At 41.1% G+C, this 12,388-nt stretch overlaps 1 protein-coding gene across 6 annotated transcripts in view; it reads right to left on the minus strand.

Moving 5' to 3' along the window:
• Positions 1-376: 376 nt before the first annotated feature.
• Positions 377-12,388, minus strand: part of GAPVD1 (GTPase activating protein and VPS9 domains 1) — a 62,469-nt gene continuing 50,457 nt past the window's right edge. For all 6 annotated transcript variants that reach the window (XM_014782149.2, XM_014782146.2, XM_014782147.2 and 3 more), the window contains 7 exons: positions 11,342-11,451; positions 10,865-11,024; positions 9,791-9,978; positions 9,141-9,354; positions 7,059-7,131; positions 5,583-5,780; positions 377-2,459 (listed from right to left, as the gene is read on the minus strand). In XM_014782149.2, coding sequence (XP_014637635.1) covers positions 2,319-2,459; positions 5,583-5,780; positions 7,059-7,131; positions 9,141-9,354; positions 9,791-9,978; positions 10,865-11,024; positions 11,342-11,451 — 1,084 coding nt within the window. In that variant the 3' untranslated portion in view covers positions 377-2,318. The remainder of the gene's footprint in view (positions 2,460-5,582; positions 5,781-7,058; positions 7,132-9,140; positions 9,355-9,790; positions 9,979-10,864; positions 11,025-11,341; positions 11,452-12,388) is intronic.

Genomic DNA, 12,388 nt, shown 5'->3' on the forward strand with positions numbered 1-12,388 from the left:
GTAAGAAACAAAGAACAACTCTTCCTCTTTCCTGAAAGAGCAAAATCAAATTACTCCTTATCTCACACCCCACCACTGCCATGCAGATAGTTACCAACTCCTAAATTCAGAAATCAACACTAGAGTAAATCCTGCTATGAAATCAAACCAGTGATGGTTAATGCTGAAGTAGTCCTTGCTCCTGACGGGGTTTTGCTGCCAGCACCCGAGGCAAGACCCGAGCACTCGCCTCCGTCTCAGAGGGGTGCCTCTCATGTCAAATCTCCGGGGCTCTACCCTCACCACTTGCTCAAGTACCGCAGAACCCTTTCTCCTGCCTCCAGTGTGGCCCTTACACCCCAAACTCACCACCTTCTCTACAGAAAAGAGCCCTGTGCAGTGTCCACATCTTCACATTTATTTCCATAGTGATAACATGGAAGATTTAGCAACCACTGTAGAGACAAAAAGTCTCATTGACTTACAAGTTAAATCCCTTAACAATGGATTTCAACTATTCCAAGTCTTCTATTGACTTAACATTTATTGAATCAAATGCTGAAGTAAATGGACTCCCTCTAGGTCTTAGAAACCACATTAGACAGTTTGTCTTGTAAAGTATTTATGATGGGATTTGACTTCTAATACCTAGGTGAGTTTGACAGTTATAGCCCATGAAGCACATGACTCTACACAGATTTCTTGACCTAATGTTCAAAAGGACATTTTGTAGTACTAGTTTAATTCTGATCTCTCCCTAAACGGCAGAAACCACTTCTCACACTCCTATGCAACATGTTATTTCAGTATTTTAAAATAAATCAATGAGAAGAGGTGGAGGCATAAAGAAAATCCAGCTTCTGTAGGCACAATGAAACACAGAGATCTTGGAGAGAGGAAGAAGATAGGTTCTGTATTCATCTGCTCAAGGCTGTTTGTCACAGTTCCCTTAACAATGCCTGGAAATGCCGCCAGCAACAAGGGACTCAAAGTATGGAACCAAGTTTGTTAAAAAAGAAGTTAAACATGTTTAGGAAACATACAAAGTGAAACCAGTCAATGACCTATGTACAAGACTTGTGCTTGAAGCCTTGGTGTGCCTCCTCGGTCAATTTCTCACACACCGAAACCCATTCCTGATTAATTATCAATATACAATCAAACCAAAATACTGAAACACATACTTTTGTTCAGAAGAGGGAAATAAAGGCACAGAAACCTGCCAAAATAGACTTTTTCCCATAAGAAGAGAATGGTTGATTAAAATAGTTTATCACTAGTAAAACTTTTATCACTAGAGCAGACAATACAAATTAGTTTTAAAAAAAATGACATTCACTGAATTCCTGTTCTGTGCATTCAATGTGAATAATCATCAAAAATATATTACAATTAAAGATTTGTAAGGAGTTCTGTTTGGGGTTTCTACACTATACTTAGTATTTCGGATGAGAAGTACCACAAGAACGTATCAGAGATCTACTGTTCCACTGTACGCAATGGATGGCGATTAGAGTCTACCTCCTATTGCAGGCTCGAGGCCATCCACGGTGAGACATCTCAGTGACTCAGTGATTGCCACCCCCTCATCAAAGGCAGCCCTGTGCATCAAACTCCACACCTAGACAGTTCAATAAAGTGTATTACACTTTAATAAATATTTCTGTGTATTGTTTGTTTTTTGCTTTTAAGCTCAGCTTAAATTTTGTCAAGGAAACCATTTCACAAGAGGGTACGTCACAACCCACTACCAGCAATATTCCTCATTTATTAGAATCTGAAGATGTCCATATTACATCAAATATAAATATATATTATATTTACATTTCCTTCTTAGCTTTTCAATTTAGGTGAGTGTATTTATAGACAATGCCACTAATGTCACCACTATTATAATCCTCAGTGCAACTGGCATTTTCCTTCCATTAGATGCATATAAGATTAGACAGCATCTTAAAAGAGGTGTACTGTTCTTTCTTTAAAATAAAAGGAGAGAACGGGTATCCATGAATGGAGATCCAGGAATTTTCTAAGAGATTTTGTTTTGTTTTTTAATATTTCAAAATATCTTAAAAATGTGGTCCCTTTTTGCAATACTATTCTCTACTTGGGGACAAGAAAATAACAAAATATGCAACTCAGAAAGGAAAAGAACCCAAAGAAAAGAGAACCTGCTTGTTAGCTCATTAATCTGTTTAGTAAAGATCTGTTTTAAAATGTCTGAATGCTGTACAATATTATACAAAAACAATCTTCAGCCTTCAAAGCAGCTGGCACATTTTTTAAGAGCTCTGTTTGCCCGCCTAACAGTCTGCTGCCTTGGTGGGCCTTGGTCTTGGTCACTTTCGGTCATCAATAGTTTTAATGAATTCCACTGCTGCTGTGAACTGCATCCACCAATAGGACTCCTCTCCAGACAGACAACTGGCATAAAAGCTACTTATATACTGAACAGTGGACAGCAAACAGGGTGGATTTGCCTAGAGAAGTGAAAAATAAAAAAGAGTCAGTTACTCAGATGTATAGCTCTGCAAAAATCATTTAACAGCTTCAAATGTTTTCCTGTGAAAAGAGATACCAGTCCTTTTGAAAATAACCCCCACGTTCTTTTTTGGAAGTAGTTTGTAAACCCTAGCTACTGTGAGTAGCAACAGTATACTGGAAAGGCAACTTAGACTCTAACCCTAGATGAACTATCTAGAGCTTTCTATCCTTGCAAGTCACTTAACCTCACTGGTCCTTAAGCAGTGGACTAATCCCAGTGGATTTACTCAACATCCTAGGATTCCAGAACGTTAGATAAGAAAATAAATGCTGTAGGCAAATTGAGCTATATCTGGTTAGTAAGTCCAGGTAGAATCAGCTGAGAAAAAAAAAACTAAAAAAGATAATATGCCCTCTATTGCAAGAGGCAACACAGAACATCTGCTTTTTCACCTTCCTCCTGCGGAGAGAAAGGCCACAGGTATGTTAAGTGGTTAGGAGGACAAGCTAAGGCCTGTTCCATAAAACGAGCTTAAACTGGCTCTGTGTAGGGACTGGATACATCACATGTGGAAGAGCGAAGAATGGCCAACAGGAGGACTTGTGACGGCTGATCAGACCCTGATCCTATGGGTTCTGCCTGAGCTGAGAGGTCAGGTTGCAGAAATACTGCAAACATGAAGAATTAGTAAGATTTATGTGAAACATACTGTGGACATCCAGAGATGGGCTGAGCTGACTGGAACACAAGATGGACGCAGTTACTTGGCGGCTATGTGCTCCTAAACTGCATGGTCCCCTCAAAATGTTCGAAATAAACCAGTTAAAAGATGAAACTTTAATTCAATGCAATCCCAATCAGAATCCCAATGACATTCTTCACAGAAATAGAAAAAAGAATACTAAAATTTATATGGGGCAACAAAAGACCCCGAATAGCTAAAGAAATGCTAAAAAAAAAGAACAAAGCAGGAGGCATCACAATCCCTGACTTCAAAACATACTACAAAGCAATAGTAATCAAAGCAGCATGGTACTGGTACAAAAACAGACACACAGATCAACGGAACAGAATTGAAAGCCCAGAAATAGAACCACACATATATGGACAGCTAATTTTCGACAAAGGTGCTAAGAACATGCAATGGAGAAAGGAAAGTCTCTTCAATAAATGGTGTTGGGAAAACTGGACAGCCACATGCAAAAGAATGAAAGTGGACCATGTGCTATCGCCATTCACAAAAATTAACTCAAAATGGATCAAAGACCTGAAGGTGAGACCTGAAACTATAAAACTCATAGAAGAAAATATAGGCAACACACTATTTGACATTGGTTTTAAAGGAATCTTTTCGGATGACATGCCTACCCAGACTAGGGAAACTAAAGAAAAAATAAACAAGTGGGACTTTTATCAGATTAAAGAGCTTTTATAAAACAAATGAAACCAGAATCAAGATGAACAGACAACCCACCAGCTGGGAGAGAATATTTGCAAAACATACATCTGACAAGGGGTTGATCTCCATAATATATAAAGAACTCACACAACTGAACAACAAAAAAACAAACAACCCGATCAAAAAATGCGCAGAGGAAATGAACAGACACTTCTCCAAGGGAGATATACAGATGGCCAATAGGCACATGAAAAGATGCTCAACATCACTAATCATCAGGGAAACGCAAATCAAAACAACACTAAGATACCACCTCACGCCCGTTAGAATGGCTATAATCACCAAGACAAAAAACAACAAATGTTGGAGAGGATGTGGAGAAACAGGAACCCTCATACACAGCTGGTGGGAATGCAAATTGGTGCAGCCTCTATGGAAAACGGTATGGAGATTCCTCAAAGAATTAAAAATAGAGATGCCCTATGATCCAGCCATCCCACTACTGGGAATCTATCCAATGCACCTGAAATCAACAATCCAAAGAGGCTTATGCACCCCTATGTTCATTGCAGCATTATTCACCATAGCCAAGAAGTGGAAGCAACCTAAGTGTCCCTCGACTGACGACTGGATTAAGAAAATGTGGTATATATATACAATGGAATACTACTCAGCCATAAAAAAAGACAAAATCGTCCCATTTGCAACAACATGGATGGGCCTGGAGCGTATTATGTTAAGTGAAATAAGCCAGAAAGAGAAAGACAAACACTGTATGATCTCACTCATATGTGAAACATAAACCAACACATGGACAGAGAAAACTGGACTGTGGTTACCAGGGGCAGTGGGGGTGGGGGGTGGGCACAAGGGGTGAAGGGAGTCATATATATGGTGATGGACAAACAAAAATGTACAACCCAAAATTTCACAATGTTAGAAACCATTAAAACATCAATTAAAAAAAAAAAAAAAGATGAAACTTTAATTTTAAAGTCAAAAAAGGACATGAGATGTCAGTTCTTTTAAAAAATAATATGGTACAGAGCCAGCCCTGATAGCCTAGTGAGTAAAGTTCTGTGCACTCCACTTCGGCGGTCCAGGTTCGGTTCCCGGGCACAGAACCACACCATGTCAGTAGCCGTGCTATGGCAGCAGCTCACACAGAAGATCCAGAAGAACTTACAACTATATACAACTATGTACTGGGGCTTGGGGGTGGGGGGCAGGAAGAAAAAGGAGGAAGATTGGCAACAGATGTTAGCTTAGGGCGAATCTTGCCCTGCAAACAAAAAAAAAGGTACAATTACAAAATAAGAGGGTAAAAGAGGAGAGAGATGTTTTGTAAATCTGGCAGTTATGTGACAAGTGCTATGAAGAATTCAAAGTGAAAGAAGACAGTAAAAGCACAATAAAAAGAACCTGCCCTCACTCATTCATCCATTCATTCAATAATTATATACTAAGCCCCAACCAAGAACTTCAGGCACTGCTTTAAAAGCCGAAAATGTTCATCTAGGAATCCAGACCTCCCACCCTTTCTTCTGAAAAACCTAACTTCTGAACAGAACAAAACTTGACATTAGACACTTTCTTTCTGGATAACAGAGACCTTGAGACTTGTTAAGAGCTGAGGTCTCGAACATCATGTGAGGCCCTGCACCAGCATGCTCAGAACGCCAAACAAACTCTTTTCACTAACAGTAGTGAGGGGCCTACCTTTATCAACACAAACACCAAAACCGGGACAAAGTCATCTGCCCCTGGGACAGAGTCCTCATTGGCCAGGCTCAGGAGGTTCATGATGGTGGAGCACATTCTCAGGATGCACTGCACTTTGTCCCGGGGTGTCTTGTAAGCACTTATTGTCCTGATTTCTGACTGTGCAGATGGCCACGGTGCCTCCCGAAGATAAACCTAAGTGAGATCACAGACAGACAGACAGACCTTGAGTCTAATGGCAACTACAGTTACAACCTCAACAACCTCCACGTCAGGAGGCAGAAGGGTAACGTTGTTGCCTTTTCCTTCTTCGGTAAAACCAGATTGTGGTTCCTTCCCCCTTCCACTTTAGACTGAAGCTTAACTTTTAAATAATTTGCTTTGCACTTTAAAATAAAGCAATCCAGGCATCCATTAATAGAGGAAGGAGCATACAATAACACAGAACCTAGAATTCATAACATTTTAAACAATTATGTTTCTTACATAGCTGGACTGGAACTTCTCTACTTGTAGCAGCTGATTCCAAAAGCACAAACAAGCTACTTTTAGAAGAAAATAATTTAAAAGTTAATATGTACCTTTGCTGCAGTAGTTGTAGAAATAATAGATTCAAAAAATCATAGACAAAAATTTTACGCTAATTAACATTCCATTAGTGGGGATTTTAATAAAACAACCAGAGGGGCTGGCCTGGTGGCGCAAGCAGTTAAGTGCGCACGCTCTGCTGAGGCGGCCCGGGGTTTGCTGGTTCGGATCCCGGGCATGCACCGATGCACTGCTTGGCAAGCCATGCTGTGGTGGCATCCCATATAAAGTGGAGGAAGATGGGCACGGATGTTAGCCCAGGGCCAGTCTTCCTCAGCAGGAAAAAAAAAAAAAAAAGAGGAGGATTGGCAGATATTAGCACAGGGCTGATCTCCTCACAAAAAAAATAAATAAATAAAATAAAAACAAAACCAGAAAGCTCGACTACTTGGAATTTCCCTATTTTCTTATTTTGTAAGAGTTGTATGCAGGTAAAAATGCTAATACCAATAACTACAAGGTAATTTTGAGGTCACATTCAGATTCAGTTCCCTTTCCTGGAACAGTAGTTTTCACACTCTTTGGAGACCAGATCCCTTCTTTAAATGGGACGTTTCTGCAGAAACCTGACTATGAAAGCATCGACGGAGGGCGCTGCTCCCCAGGTGGAACAGGGCTGCGGACCTGCCCGCATGAGGGTGTCAGGGCAGGGGCTCCTCAAGGCTGGCGCTCTCTCCTGTCCACTACTGGTGTCCCTTTCCACGCCAAGAAATTTTCATCTTTGGAAGGAGCTTTGAGAACTTCACAGTTAGACTGAATTACATCTAGTGCGAATGATGTTTTATAATTTATCTTCTGTTTCCTTGAAAAACTAGAAACATGCATATGGCATAGCAAGCAGCTCGTAGTTAATCAGACCACCCAAGCTGTGTCAACCTGTATTACCTCTGGTATCTGAAGAGCTCTGTGATTTGCAGTCACTACTTTGGACAATCTCTGAATATGTTCATGAAGAACCCTGAGAACCGCCAAAAACACACATATAAATATATATTTCAGAAAATAAGATACACAAATAGTCATAATTGATTTTTCAAAAGAGTTAAAACATTTTGGACTTATTTCTAGATACAGATTACAATTACAGTTGAGACTATCTCCTGGCTATAAGTATGCTGTCTTGTCAAAAAAGTCTCAAATTTAGGATCTGCTTAGAAATGCTGAGTGAGCCGAGGGGATGCGGGGAGGGTACGGAAGTGCTTCCCTCCTGGACTAGGACAGCCTTCCAGGGGAGGAAGCAGAGGAACCGTTAGCCAGGAAGCTACGTGGACACACTAATGAGTACACAGGCTGAGAGGAAGTGAAGGGGCCACAGACAGAAACCGAAGACCACAGACGCTCAGGAGGAGGAGCAGCTCTGCGAACACGACCTCTCGCCTCACAGAGGAGAACAACTAGGCTTACAAACGTGCGGGGTCTGCCTAGGGTCACACAGGCATTAGTGGCAGGAGCTAAACCCAGCCTTCTTGGCTGGAGGGTTCTTTCTAGAACACTGTGTTCACTCTCCGCTCTATAAAACCTGCAGACATGCCAGGGAGGAGGGGGCAGGAATAATTCGCTTCAAAGCTGCTCTTTGCAGTAAACAGTTCAAATGTCCCCAGTCCTTATTGGATTCTGAAAGTCAAAAACTGGTGCGCTGAAGAAAAAACAGGTCCCCTTCGGCGAACTAAGTACAGAAGCCTGCTGGGGTGGGCTAACAGCCTCGGAGACCATGAACAAGTGAGAGCGGCAGGTTGGAACAATCCAAACCCATTCATAGGAAAGTGAACTCGCTGAAATATACACGCAGGATCTTAAAATTTCCATGAAAAAAATCTTAGATAAACCACTAAGGACCCACCCTGAGGTCCTATTACAGGGGCCCCTTGAGAGTCGCTGGCCCAGTAAGCCACGGTTACTGCTGGGGAGCACAGAGGCCACCTCAGCATGCTTGGGACAGAAACAGGGCTGTCAAGCAGTGCTCCAGAAAATGCAGAGGAGGAAAAATAAAAATGCTACATCACCCATAGTCTCACTATCCAAAAATGACCACTGTTACCGTTCCAGATTTTTTTTTTTCAGAATCAATATTTTTTTAGGATTACTTTTTAAAAATAGCTTTATTGAGATAGAATTCACATACCATATAATTCCAGATATTTTTTGATATTCAAATATATAACTTTTCCTTCCTAACAAATAGATAATGAGCATATATTTGAAGTCCAGCACCATGCTTGATGCTGGGGTACAGCGGTGAATCAAAGCCTTATGTCTCTGCTCTCGTGCAGCAATCAATCCAGAGGGGGGAGACACATTCATCAAATGGTCACACAAACCAGTGATCAAGAACAAGGGGCGATTTTGCCTCTCAACAGACATTTGACAATGTTTGGAAACATTTTTGGTTCTCACAAATGGTGGGATACCACTGGCATCTAGTGTGTAGAGGCCAGGGATGCTGCTAAACATCCTATGAAGCATACGGCAGCCTCCCACACTAAAGAATTACCTGGCCCAAAGTGTCAGTAGTGCCAGGTTGAGAAATTACGACTCTAACAAATGTAAAACTTCCAACTGTGGCAAGTGCTAAAGAAAGGTACTCGGGCCAGAGAGCCCCAACAGGGGGTTTCACCTGGTCAGAAAGGTCAGCAAAGGTCTCCCCAAAGAAGTGAAGCTGAGCCAAGATCTGAAGCATAAGTAAAAGTAGGAAGAAGAAAGAAGGGAAGAACCACTGAGGCAGAGTAAACGGCAGTGCCTTCCAAAACGGCCATACCAATTTATACGTCCTCCAGCCTGACTCCCCACACCCCTGAAAACGCAGTGCTATCCTTCTTTTTGATCGTGTAACTCTGATGGGTGAAAAATGGTAACCTGCATTTCCTTTACTATCAGATACTAAGTCACATATACAGCTTGTCTAAAACACGGGGCTAGCTGATGTATCCCTACATAGTCCAACACAGGCACTAACACAGAAGCACTCACTGGTCACGAAGTATGTCCCCATCCTGATTAGGGTAGAAAGCAAGCTTGAAAATCCGATTCATCACACTTCGTTCGATGGCCAGCTGGGCATCCTGCAGCTGCTCCTCACTCGCATTTTGCCATATGACGTCCTGGGCCATCGCACCATAAAGGAACTGCAGGAAATCTTCTACCTGAGCAGTTTTATCGTCAGCTGCTGTGAGTTTCTGAAAGTCTCCAATGCAAAATAATAATTTTTTAAATACACTACCTGAATAATTTTTAAAAGGAAATTACAGAAATCATTTTAATCACTAGCTATGCAGATACTCCACTCTTAAAGCCAAAAGTGTCTGGGCGTGGCTTATTTTAGGAGACTATGCAGCCAAATCATTAAAATCAGGAGAAAGATAAGAAATGTCTAAAAGTTTAAGAGCAAGGGGTTTGTTATAAAAATGATATGCTTTGTTTTAAAAAACGAGAAAAACTGTACAGATCCAAAACTTTACCAATTTTTCCAATTTTTTATAAACTACAGATATTTAGTCCAGGATAAAAATGAAATTTATTGGTTGGACATCAAGGTTTAATTATTAAGAATCCATAAAATAACCGGGTCTTCCCAATAATACAAGGCTGAAGAGATGCTTCGCCAAAAGGTCTGTAGCTACCTTGAATGAACTCCCTGATCTTCTTTTCTTTGCTCTCAAGCAGCAGCCTCACACAGACAGTGGTAAAGTACCGATTGGCCACCTCTTTGTCCCGCAAAACCCTCTGCAGCAGTCTTTCCAGGTGAGCCTGCGTGGTCTGTAGTCCTTGTCGACAGCGAGTGAGATAAGCAATATAGGGGGCCCTTTTCCTAAAAGGAAATATGCTTTGCAGGACATCAGATATATACATGGTGTACACTTTCTTTGGAGACTAAGAGTCCCAATTTTTCTCTAAAACGAAAATTACTTTATAGACTTTGGTTTTACAAATTAGCATGTCTGGCTGTAGACAAATGTCTTGAGGACTAATTATGTTGCCAGCTTAAGAAACAGAACCATTCCACATGTTTGTGAAGAGTATCATCTACTGGGCTGAATACTTAGCTACCTAACTCACTAAACGTTACTAAGTCCCTTCAAATCCCTGGTCTCTTTTATATCGGAGCATGGCCTCCATGCTGGTAGGACCTCATACTTAACAGGAAAGCGATTGCTACAGAAGACTAAAATAACAACAAAATACAGGTTAATATACCACTAGATCATTAAACATACCACCAATTATTTGTTATAGTCTAAACGTAACAATCATTAGAGCACCTATTCCCCAGGCCTCGAAACGTCTTTGCTTCCTAAGCATCTCAATTACGTCTTTCTCCTTACTGTTAGCAAGGAATGGCAACAGACACAGCATAGCAATTGCTGGCCTACTCCTGTTTCCCCGGTCCAGGGAAGCAGTCTTTCCTATCACCCCTAAAAAAAGGAAAATGACATCCTAGTTATCCTGGCCTCACCTCTGCTAGTGCTGCTTTGGTGCAAAGCTGAAGTAAACTGCACTTCTCTGTTAGTAAGAGTTGCTCATTCATAATTACATTTCCACACTAAACATCTAAATGTGTTCCTCAGAAATCAATATCCAGGTAAACATAACAAGTACTCTGTAGTAAGCCTCGATTCATTTTTGAAATAAGAACCGAGAAGAAAATACTTACAGCTGAAAATAGATCTAACAGCGAAACCGGACGGGAACATTACCTGTAGTCCTCGGCAATCGACGCCAGCAGCTTCCTACAAGTTCTATTATCAAAGCGGCACACACAACGCATTGTTTCCTGAAGCTGAGCCATTAAGTTCTTGTCTTGTAAATTAATTGCTTCAGCTATTTGAACTTTTAAGAAGCATACAATTTCATTGTCTAAACAGAAAAATAAGAATTCTGTCACTGCTGAGAATTTCCTTGGCTTACATAAGCTGTAAGTCATCCCTCAGCCTTTGGGACATCAATTCTGCTTTCCCATGTATCAGCAGAACTAAGCTGTACTGCCGCTCTCAATCAGAGAACACTTGAATGAACCATCAGTAACCAAAGTGCCCTTAACTGACACTAATATGAATGTATTAAGTTGAACCAAATGAAACTGCTGTATAGCTTAAACACAGCTGAATACTAGCAATTCCACATGGTTCAACCTATAAACATAGGAAAAAATAAACTATCACACAGCAACTTACCTTCTGGGTCTGTATGGTCAGGTAAACCATTCCTTGTTGAATGGGTTAGCACTGGGAAAGCAACAGAATCCGCAGAGCAAAGAGCAAGCCTCAGTTTCTTTTTCGCATCTCTAAAGAATGAGTCAAAAATACGTAAATTTCTTTATCCAGATATGGTCACAGTTTATGAATGTTTACTATATAAATTAATAGGTCACCTCAGAACTCCAATGTTTCAAGCGGTCATAAATAAAAGACAATTTTTAATTTACTGACACCTCACTTAAAGGAACAGGCTTTCTAGATACCCAAGGAGCAAGGCTTTAAAAGTGCTCTGGGCGACGACCATTCTGTGAAGTCACCAGAATCAGTCAGACAACAAATCCTTTTTGACCTTCTATCGTATGCTGAGTTCTATGAGGAGAGTCAGAGAGGCGAATTACGCCAGAGTTGGGAGGGACCACAGAAGTCACCAGAACCATCTCACCACCCAAACTAGGAGTGCTTTCTACCACACCTCTTGAGAAATGTTGATCCTGCACCAAGACAAGCTCACCACCTGACAAGAAGCCCTTTCCATTGCTCTGTTGCTTGAAACTTTCTTGTGTTAAGCCACAACCTGCTTCCTCTCAATTCCCAATTACCAAACCACCTACTACCAACTCGGGCAGAGCACTCTTCAGTGAAGTGTCACCCTCCACAACAATGAAGCTCTTCCTACTGGGAGACGCCATTGAGATTCTTTTATCTGCTGGTGCCTGTGGCCCTGTCTGGTCCTGTAGGGCATGGACCAGAGCTTCTTCAGAATGTCCAAAGCTGCCATCCACAGAAAGGAGAAACACCTCAGAGAACAGGCCAGAGTTTGCTCCTCCTGTAGGATTAGCACTTGTTCACCTCATCTGACTAGCTCTGAGTGTTTCCCTATTGGTTTACTTCCTGTAAAACAAGTAATTTACAAATCAAGCCAATCAAATGTAATATTTGCCCACTTTGCAAAGACTTATAAAATATATAATGGTAAAGGCATGGCTGGAAAAGAAAAATTCTGTCTGCCACTCTTCCAATTTT

The sequence above is a fragment of the Ceratotherium simum genome, chromosome 29, assembly GCF_057802395.1.
Source record: "Ceratotherium simum simum isolate JZ-2026a chromosome 29, ASM5780239v1, whole genome shotgun sequence".
NCBI lineage: Eukaryota > Metazoa > Chordata > Mammalia > Perissodactyla > Rhinocerotidae > Ceratotherium > Ceratotherium simum.